Here is a 10,786-nt window from a genome sequence, read left to right on the forward strand (position 1 = left end):
ATTCTGAATTGAAATACGTCTTAACACCAATAAAACCAAACAACTAAGGTGCAACAAAAGTCTAAGCAAAGATATTTCTAAATGTACTGATCGTGTATGTCTGTGTCTTTCAGTTTTGTTTATGCTTTGTACATGTTGAGGACTTCCCATTTTGGTTGGCTTTTGTGACCGTTTCAAGCCTACAAGCGCATATTGTGTGTAATCATCGCAAAGAGACAAAGATCATCTAAGAAGCCATTTTGGGAGTTTCTTAGCTTCACAGAGTGGTGCCGTTTCAACCGGCACAACACCCAGGAGTTATCCAGGTGACACATGGTTGGATGAGCCTTTCGGATAATGTCTAAAATTGGTTTGCTGTCCTGTTCCGTAGCAATGTCATGTGGGCACTTTTGACCGTAGTGGACTATCTTGGACTCTTTGTTGCATAACCATTCAGAACTCGCGAAGTTTACATTTGTAATTTACATTGCCTATCAAGTGTTTGCTGAAATGACTTCTTGTGGATCTCAAGTTAAATGCTTCCTCTAACCAGTCTTCTCTTTTATAGGTCCTTAAGGGACCATAAAAGGTTTTGAGGAGGTTGACATTTGTGAATAGACACACAAAGATGCCGCACAACTTAGACAAAACCAGTTAAGTCCATACACATTAATACTTCCTTAACCTATACTGCCCATGAAATTGAAACTAATGTACAGTGAGGATTCATTTGCATAAAATCTGGATTGAAGCATCCAAATTAAACAAGCTATAGAAGGAATGGAGACAAAAAATGGACAAATAGAAAGGATAAACAAATGTAGCCTAGGCTATCTTCTAGTTCACAGATCATGGATTACACAATTCATCAATCAATCAGGACAAACAATCAACCGAACTGTGTGTTTTTCTTCTCTTTTTCTTTTTAATGCTACATGCGTGCCTAATATCCAAAGCTCAAGCAACTAACAAACTTATATTATATGAAGCCAGCTTTAGTTTCCTACCTCTTTGAATAACAAGCATAATTAATTTCTACCGGCAGACACAGAAAGAAAGAACCCAAAATGGAGTTTGGTCCAGATATCCCAAGAACAACATAGAACCCCAGATACACCCTTATAATCCAAAACACACCACCCGAAACTCCGTACTCCACAATCGAGCCAACCAACTAGAAATCTCAAATTGCATAATTCTTGAAGCCAAAGATCAAATCTTGGAAAAGGGGGCGACAAGAGCGTGACAAGACCCATCGATCCAAGAAGAAGCAACATGGTACCCAAGAACAACAGAATCAACTTAAAAGAATCGGGCAGTATAACATCTCGAACCCACCATCCAAAATTATCAGACTAAAAATTAGATGGAGAGCCAGAGACAGGAGAGCCAGAGGGAGACAGGCAGGATGGAGAAGAACTAATATGGTTGTACTGGATGTTGATACGAAGAACCAAGCATGATGACACTGACTACACAGAGAGTTACATATGTATTTGATGGAAGAAGAATGATTTGGATAGAGAGAGAGAGAGAAAAAAAAAGGGGGACACAAGAAAAGCCAAATCCTATACCTGAGGGATAAGAGTTGGGGGGAGGGCAGCTGCTGCTGCTGCTACCGCCTGCGCCTCGTGGGGAGCAGGAAAGCAGCCGATTCGGGAACAAATCGATCCCAAGGTCTCAATTCAAAATGCACAAAGTTCCCCTCTTTGCCTTCCTCCCTGTTTTATATGCGTATTTAATACTCTCTCACCTCCTTCCATTGCTACTATCGAGATCGACAACCAGTTTTTAAACCCTTTCTCCTCCCTCCCTCTCTCTCTCTCTCTCTCTCTCTGGCTCTCATATCAAATTCCCATCATCCGACTCCCAAAATTCCATCGTCACGTGATTGTACTTCTATCTCTGCAGTCACGGCCTTCTAAAAGGCAGCTATGATAGATGACAATTCTTTCTCTCTCTTCCCTGCCACTTCTTCTATCTATCCTTCTTGGGAGTCGGTGATGACAATCGTTAAGGCGTTCTATCTCCTGACAACCTGTTGGTAGACCTAAACCTCCTCTTAAATCTCTCAAAACACCATCTTTTCCACCATTTCACTCTGATCTCTTCTTTTTCTCCTTCCTAAGACGCGACCATTCCAGAATCCAAGCCACATAAATCACCAAAAACCTGCCTTTTTTCCTGATCATCTCCCTCGAGCAACTTGGCGTGTGAAGACCTGGCGAAGAATAATGACGCCATTAAGTTGATCTGTAACCTTGTCTTGGTCCCCCTCCGTGGCCTGTGTGTGCTGTGGCATGTGCTGATGACAATCCACACTTCCCCCCTTCCTCTTCCCCTTCCATTCCTTCCCTCAAGAACATGAATTGCAGTACGGTGAGTGCAGTCCCGGCAACAGATCAACATCTCTCGTCCTCATAAGACTCGATTCAAACCAGTAATGGTCCGGCGAGACATTTCTCCGGCCAAGTAAATGCCATACGGATGAGGAGTGAGACAAATCAGGCCCTGGTCGGCCCAGGCGCTCACCTGGCCCAATTTAAGGCCTAATTGAAATTGACTCGGCTTGAGTTGAACCCAAATATAACAATGGGTTCCGCCAAGCCACGTCCCACACCCGACCCAACCCCGCGCCACGAGCCGGCTGCCGAGAGAACCCCATTCACGATGGCTCCGCTCTCGTCGCCGTCGTCGCTTCTTCTTCAGTGACGCGTCCCCGGCTCCTCTTCATCTGCGGCCATAGCTCCTAGACGCCTCCTCTTCAGCGATATTTCCGTCGCTCCTCCACACGTCCGTGTAGAAGGCGGCCCTCAGCGGTACCCGTCCTCTCTCTCTCTCTCGGCGGTGCGCCTCCCGCCTCTCTTTCCCGTTTGCTATCGCTCTTCCTCTTTCTCTCCCTCCTCCTCCTCCTCCGCCGTGCTTCTTCCCCCTCTCCTTCCCTCTTGTTGTCTCTCTCCCTTCTCGTATCGGAACGGCGTTGCCCTAATCACCATCTTCCTCGTCACTCCTCTTTAACGTTGCTATTGTCCAATTCCGGAGAGCTCGACACCGGTCCTCCTCGTTCCGCGCCGGTCACTGCACCCCCATAGGCTCCCAAGCTGGAGAGCACAGCATTTATATGCACCTCTCTCTCTCTCTCTCTCTCTCAGATCTCATTGTTTTAGTTGATGAAAATCGTAACTTTGGCCTAACTATTTTTAATGGTCATCTAATTGTTTGCAGCTGCACGAAACAATGTTTTCTGGCGTCAAATTTGTACCCAGGGATCAGCTCCTTTCATCATCAGCAGTAACCCTCTTACCTTTCTTATTTTTCACCTGTTCTTTTCTTGTCCATTTGATTGCTTGCTTGAAGTTTCGATCTGTTGATAGAAGAAACCCCATTCGGACTCGGATGGATCTGGAGGGGAAGAGAAGAAGTATTCTAGCACCATCAAGAAGTCTAAGACGAAGAAGAGAAGTAAACGAGACGGTGGTGATGCCTCTTCGGAAGATGATGTTCACAAAATGATCTCTAGAAGAGGGAAACGAGTGAAGAACAAGAACAAGAAGAATAAAAGGAGTAAGAAGCACCATAGCTCCTATGATGATGATGATGACGGTGAAGGTGATGATAGTACTCTAAGAACTTCAGATAGCGAGTCTTTGGACGGCAAGGAGGTCAAACGAAGTAAAAGTCGGAGGAAGAGGAGAAGAAGAAGACAGGAATTGTCAGAGGATGACTATTCTTCATCGTCCGATGAGTATGCAGAGAAGAAAGGTAAAATGAAGCATCAGCGACTCAAAAATATTAGGGAAAGACGAGATGCGAAAGATCTGCATTCTAGTAAATTTTTTTGGTTTCTGCTATGACTATGTTTGTAATAAGTAGAGTAAGGATTATAATTGGATATTGTAGTTATTGTTACTAAATCCTTTTTTGTCAGTAGAGGATAGTGATGATGATGGTAGAGACTTACTTCCCCAGAATGACAAAGAGCTTGCGAGGAAGGAGTTGGGATTAGACTGGATGCTGAGACCGGCGAGCAGGATGACAGAGAATAGTCGTGCAGAAGTGGAGGAAGAAACCGAGGAACATAAAACTGTTGAGGTACTTTCAGTTCCTCTCAGGAATACTTTGTAATTGTTCATTCACTGTTGTACAATTTGAAAAACAGTGCATACAATACTTGCTTGATGTTCAGTTTGGCGTTTCATAACTTCCTGGATATTTGTTTAGATATCTGTTGTGGCTAAGCACTCTCCAGAACTTTTGAATAAATCAACAAAATATAGATGCTTCATGCTGCAATCAGCAACCATAGCACTCTTTGATAGCATTAACTAACTATTATAACAGTCATCTCATATATTAACCAAATCCATAGGTTTTAGTTGTTGTTTTGTGTTTTCAGCATAATGGGAGGGATTTAATGAATTGAAGATAAAACTAGGTTTTATGGACCAGAATTGGCCAGAAAAATGATTGGGAGCCACTGACTAGCAATTCCAGTCTGTTCCAGGAAAATATTGGTTTCAAGTTGAGAAAGATGCCTAAATAACTTAAGTAAACTAAGACTCTTAATCTATTTAGCATCAAGTAAAGGAAACAATCTGAAGGCTTACTGTCTTGCTTCTATTTTGTGTGAGTTCATAGTCCAGCTGAACTTTGTGATCATGAGAGCTTCTACAATATATAGGTGCTTGAAACATATTATTCAGCAGCTAATATGAGCCCACAGAAAGTCCTCCTAAAATATATCGTCCATTGTGACCTTGGCTACAAATAGTTTTTGAAAGAAATTATTCAGCAGCTAATTGAAACGTATTATTCAGCAGCTAGCCCCCCCGATGTTCAGATAAAGAAATTAAAACAGATCTTTCTTACATTGGACCAGATCTGAGTACTTAAACCCAATAAAAAGCCCTTAGAGCGGAAAAATTATTAAGACCATGGATTTAGGTTTATTGAGCTCGATTGTTGCTCAGAGCTGTACCAGTAAACCTTGGATGAGTGAAATACTTAAGTGCTCAGATAACAGATGAGATTCTGTAGCAATCCAGTGTATCCTTTTAAATTAAACACATATATCAAATCTGGATTCTAGTAGGAAACTAAATTGGACAAGCGAAATAGATAAAAACACAGATATGGAGATTCTGTATCAATGCTTTGTGTGTTGGTATACTATACACTCATATGTCAAATCTAGATGCTATTAAGAAACTACATTGGTTAAGAAATATCTGTTACATATTTATATTTAATGAACTGAAGCAATGAGGTCATTAAAATTAAGAAGATTGTTTTCAAATTTGTGAAGTTAAGTTTGGATGTATCTTGCTTCCGTGTGTCTTATGAGAATGGAAAATTGGAGCATTTTCTATTAGTGAAGAAGTATCATTAAAATAAGTATATTTTTTCCTTTCCATTCGAGAATTGATGGTTACTTGTGTATATTTGTTAGACAACTAGCAGATGGGTAAAGCTTTTTTTGATGTTTAAGTCCAAACCAACAATTTTGGAGTATATAATGCTAGCTTTGAGGATTCATTGACACAATTTTTTTTTCTGAAAATGCTATTATGATATTCTGAATGATTAATTTCTTCACTTTCTTTCCATTTATGCTTGCCTTGCAGTTATTGATTATTGATTTAACATCACTTCTCTTCATGAGTTTATGAAACTTTAGTCGATTGACTTTTCTAATTATTCTTGTCTAACAGGTGACGAGAACAAATCCAAAGGAATTGAATCCATATCTGAAAGATAACGGCAGTGGGTATCCAGATGATGCATCTATTTCGGAGGCTAGTGACAGACTTTTCTCTTCTTCAGTTGTTGGTGATGGTGGAGCAAGCTGGAGATTGAAAGCCTTGAAGCGTGCGAAAGAGCAGGCAGCTCGTGAAGGACGAAAACTTGATGAGGTGTATATGCTTGTGATGTAAGCAGTATGTATACAGTATACTCTGGAACTTACGGTATACCTTTCTATTTCATCATACAGGTTGTTGAAGAACGATGGGGCTCATTGGGCCAGTTGACTGCAACTGTGGTAGCTCATAGAGCTGCCCCGGCTCGTGCTCATCTGCGTGCAATAAATGACAGAAAGAGGGGGCCAATGGAATTGTCTGAAGTGGCCCCATCTGATGAAACTAAAGAAGGCATTCAAGAGGTGCGCAGTGGAGGCCGTGACTACTTACGTGATGTTTCTTCTCAAATTCCTCAGATGAGAAAACCTAGACATGATGACTTGTCCTGGAAAAGGAATAAAGGTCGTAACATGTCTATGGAGGATAAATCCCTAATTTCTTCAGCAATATCCAGCTTAAATAGATTTGCAAATGATGGGAACTTTATGGATAATATTGCTCGGTTTCAAAGTAAAGATGATGGCATTTCAAATAGCTCTTCTGGTGCAAGTCCAAAGGCGAGCAGCAATTGCATGGAGAAGAGATTGCACACTCCGAGAGACAGAGGTCCTGATGAAGAAGCCTCAGCCCAGAAACAAGTACAGAGTGCAAATCAATTAGCAGCTAAGGTGTTGCAGCTTCGTATGAAAGGAAAGCATGATGAGGCTGAGAAACTTTCGGTGAGACACTGCTTGATGCATATTCTTGTTGCCTAAATGTGGTTCCTACAATGATATAGCTGGCATTGTTATTTAATGGCCACATATGAACTTATAACTAGTAGCTTTAGTTATCTCACATATAAAGGTCATTTTCTGCTGCTTCAACTTCAAATTGTTCATCCAAATTATAATCACATATTAAACTTTTGAATTTATTAAATCTTGCCTCTAATGCAATTGGTCACTTTCTTCTATTATAACTGTGAATAAGGCCAGTGGGGCATCTATTATTTTGTGTAGTTATTGCCATCCTATTGTTTGGGTGGACATTGCTTTGTTTACAAAAACAAATCAGATGGACTAAATGTTTATATCTCACTTGCAATAGCTCATTAGATTTATTGAGAGAACTTGCAACACAATTTTCTGCTTTAACTAGAATCTTTACTATTTACCAGAAAGAAATGGAGGCCATGGTTGACAAACCAGATGCTGGCACCCAATCAGTTAGAGTGGAAACAGAGGGAAGCACAAGCAGGTAAGGATGATATACCTGTTTGATAACTAAGTGTTAACTGTTTCTACATTGATTGTCTTGTTACATTTGTCCTTGTGTTTTTTCCTTCTCTAGTCTTGAAAAAGTAAAAGAAGTAATAGGCTAATTCTTCTTTGTTCTTCAGCTTATCATGTTCAACTTGTCTGCCCAAGATACAGAATTGCATGGTTTTGATTTTGACCATCTTAAAAAAAATCAAGTATTTCTCCTTGCATTTGCATTTTATATTTTATGCTGATGGGTTTTTGGCAACAAGTTTATTTTGGATTTTTTTTGGCCTTGCTTTCTTTCCTGGTATATCTGATGTTTTCTTTATCTACTTTGTCAACTTATATTTCTGTCTTTATTGGTATATGTCTCAAAACCTGTGCATGCTTTCTTGCTATTAGCATGTCTGAACTTTGTAAGAACTAAAAATCCAAGATAAAAGAATATTTCACACATAACAGGATCATTCAAACTTTAGAAATTAGAAGATTGCAAAGCGTTTCCAATTAGTTTATTTTGTAAGATGGTGATTTTCTTACTCTTGTGTGTGTGTGTGTGTGTGTGTGTGTGTGTGTTTATATATATATATATATATATATATATATATATATATATAACACATTTTGGAAGGGAAGTGTCACTTATTGATATTTTTTCCATTTGGTTTGTTGTAGATATATCAGGAAGCAGATGTCTAGGGAACATAAGAGGAGAGAAGATGATGCTGATTTGCATCTTGCAAAGACAATAACGCAGAACAAACAGTATAGTTTGGGTGAAGATGAGGAGTATGGTTTTGATGTTGCTCCTAGCAGAAAACGTAACAAGAAGAAAGAGGAGATGCCTGCTGAAAGAAGTATATCAAGACGACTCTTAACTCAACAAGAGCGCTGTCAATTTTGTTTTGAAAATCCATCAAGACCAAAACATCTTGTTGTGTCAATTGCAAATTTTACATACTTGATGCTGCCTCAGTGGCAACCTGTCGTTGAAGGCCATTGCTGCATTTTACCAATGCAGGTGTGAGATTTGGTATTACCCTTTTTACTGTTTTATAAGTTTGGTTTTTTATGTCATAATTTATGAAAGTTACAGTCATTGCCAAGATCACATGGATGCTGTTGTTAGCATGTCATGTGCCTTCTGGAGTGTGTGCTTTCTTGATTAAGTATATGGTTGTTGATGATTCTTGCTTCCTTAGTAATAGCAATCCTGTATTGCCTATTCCTTTATCATGATTTTTCTTATTATTTGAATCAGTGATGGTTATACTTGTCATATTGAGACATTTTTCAACTCTATACAGCATGAAGCTGCAACAAGATCTGTTGATAAAAATGTTTGGGAGGAGATCCGCAACTTCAAGAAGTGCTTGTTGAAGATGTTTGCTAGAGATGATAAGGATGTCGTGTTTCTTGAAACTGTTGTAGGGTTGGCAAAGCAGCGTCGTCACTGTTTACTTGAATGCATTCCTATACCCCATTTGCTCGCCAGTCAAGCACCTATGTATTTTAGAAAGGTATATACTTATGATTTGAAGGTGTTTTGTCGAAATCTGTCTTGTTAAATTAGTATTCTTTATTATTGAATTCCTGACTACCTTTCCTTCAATAGTGCTAGATCTGATTAATCTTTTTGCAAAGTCAAACAGTGATTACAATCTATCTCTCTTATTCTTCATCTGGCACAGCATTGCACGACTTTGTATGTGCAACATCTGTTGTTTGATGCCATTAGAATGTCATAGTACATTGAATGCTTGTTCTTTTGTTCCATCTTCTTTCATGCATTTGATCGACTAATTTTTCTTTTTCAAATTTTTCCTTTGTTGTTTTAGATTTCATTTCTGATTTTTATTCCTAGGCATTTCTTGCCCTTCATGGCTGTTTCTTTGATGATCCACTTGAAAGTAATATCTGTCCTGTTCTACTAGTTTTATAGGAAAATATTTTTAAGGATTGTACATTTATTTCTTGATTTACAAGTTAGATGATGTAGAACCATGTGTAGAAAGGAGGTAAGTTGATACTTCGGTGTTACAAGTGAAGGAAATAATTTAATACAGAAAACTGAGTTATGATGAATTATGAGGTTAGAGCTGGAAGCAAGAAAATGGATCCTACACCATGTGTAGCAAATACACTTGGCCAGGGGGGAAATTTACATAGGTGAACATCATTTATAGTACCTTGTATTGCTCTTAATTTGAATCTAGAAAATTGTACTAGCTAGATCTATATATATATATATATATATATAATGTCAACTTGGTGATATGTATGTGTAGTTGGTTGTGGTCTACAAATCCTGGGAAGTATTTGACTAGCATTGGGTGTCTGGCAGTGATTATAGAAGAAAGTAATGATTTTGAAGTGTCTATGCTTTGGAGGGTACTAATTAATTTTGTCATCAGCAGAAAGCATGTAAGCACTAGATCAAATGAGTGTGCATATTGATAATGCTTCGAAACCAGTTTTTTATGCGTGGATGATGCCAAGTGAACTTCTGCATTCTTGTGTCTTTTTAAATTCTTGTTCTGGGTGCCAAGGAAAAGTGAATGAGTAGTGGCTTTAAATTTGATTGGAGAAGGTCCAAGAAAGGCTTATATTATTAGGTGTGTGTTGCCACTTTCATGGTAGTTGACACAGATTTTGCCTTGAATTGTAAGGAACTTATTTGCTTGGATATATTTTTATGTGCATTTCTATGATGCTGGTAAATAGGTAGGTTTCATTGTGATTTATTTTCTAGAAGACCACAAAGATGTTAGTTTAACATGTGCTTTACATAGTTCTCGCTATCGGTCCAGTGTGGTCATTACATTGCTGTGGTACACCACACTAATTCTAATTGTAACAACAAACTTTAGATTTATTTGAATCTTTAGTATCATCATTAAAGCCAAGTAGAAGCTAGACGATCTTGGCCTGTTTTATGACTAAAGGGTTATAATGGAACTGATCCTGGCGGAGTAAGAGCAGGGGTTGACTACAACTTTTCTTTGCTGTTGGAAGCTATTAGTAGGCTGATAAGCAACAAGTGTATCAAGGTAAACATATTCGATATAAGACATCATATTCAACAAACAAATTGAATTGGTAGATGCACTTTATGAAGTCCTTGAAGATATATCTCTAACACCTCCCTTTCGGTAACCATGTTTATGAGTTCCTTACAAATAAGTTTGTTCTATTCCAGGCAATTGAAGAAGCTGAGGAAGAGTGGGGCCAGCATGACATGAAGAAGGTCATCCCAACAAGTGGGAATCTGCGGCAAGTGATTCCTGAAAATTTTTCTTATTTCCATGTGGAATTTGGCCTCGACAAGGGGTTCGTTCACGTGATCGACAAAGACAGTAATTTCAACAGTGGCTTTGGTTTGAATGTCATCAGAGGCTTACTACGCCTTCCAGAGGAAGACATGTACCGACGCCGAAGGCATGAACCAATGGAGAAGCAAAATCAGGCAGTCGCTAATTTTGCACGGGAGTGGGAACACTTCGATTGGACAAGAGACCTTGATTAAATGAAGATGAGTGAATCTTTTAGTCACCTGTAGCTTGAAATATGAAGTATAACATGTATGTTTTAGATCAAAATTATATCAGAACATGTATTTTCTTTCATCAATTAGTTTTCTGCTGAGGAAAGTAATTTACGATCTTTTAGCAATTTATATTCTGATTGGACAAGAATTTTATGACA

At 39.0% G+C, this 10,786-nt stretch overlaps 1 protein-coding gene across 6 annotated transcripts; it reads left to right on the forward strand.

The window, feature by feature from the left end:
* Window positions 1–2,596: 2,596 nt before the first annotated feature.
* On the forward strand, window positions 2,597–10,786 carry LOC103979925 (uncharacterized). Of its 6 annotated transcripts, none has more exons than XM_009396184.3 (10): window positions 2,597–2,826; window positions 3,205–3,270; window positions 3,354–3,741; window positions 3,908–4,071; window positions 5,691–5,891; window positions 5,972–6,556; window positions 6,997–7,076; window positions 7,757–8,102; window positions 8,389–8,601; window positions 10,281–10,786. In XM_009396184.3, exons 2-10 carry the CDS (start codon window positions 3,217–3,219, stop codon window positions 10,605–10,607), a joined length of 2,358 nt encoding a protein of 785 aa, XP_009394459.2. In that variant the 5' UTR covers window positions 2,597–2,826; window positions 3,205–3,216; the 3' UTR covers window positions 10,608–10,786. The 6 variants fall into 6 exon arrangements, with proteins under 6 accessions (XP_009394459.2, XP_018679102.2, XP_018679099.2 ...); XM_018823557.2 differs by having other exon boundaries at window positions 3,357–3,741; XM_018823554.2 differs by having other exon boundaries at window positions 2,597–2,798.

The sequence above is a fragment of the Musa acuminata genome, chromosome BXJ2-3, assembly GCF_036884655.1.
Source record: "Musa acuminata AAA Group cultivar baxijiao chromosome BXJ2-3, Cavendish_Baxijiao_AAA, whole genome shotgun sequence".
NCBI classification, from domain to species: Eukaryota; Viridiplantae; Streptophyta; class Magnoliopsida; order Zingiberales; family Musaceae; genus Musa; species Musa acuminata.

What these genes read in the sequence shown, in the direction of transcription:
- LOC103979925 (XM_009396184.3), top strand. Translation starts at nt 3,217, where the DNA reads ATGTTTTCTGGCGTCAAATTTGTACCCAGGGATCAGCTCCTTTCATCA. An exon ending in ATGAGGCTGAGAAACTTTCG is followed by an intron (nt 6,557 to 6,996) that starts GTGAGACACTGC and finishes ACTATTTACCAG; the next exon opens with AAAGAAATGGAGGCCATGGT. An exon ending in GCTGCATTTTACCAATGCAG is followed by an intron (nt 8,103 to 8,388) that starts GTGTGAGATTTG and finishes AACTCTATACAG; the next exon opens with CATGAAGCTGCAACAAGATC.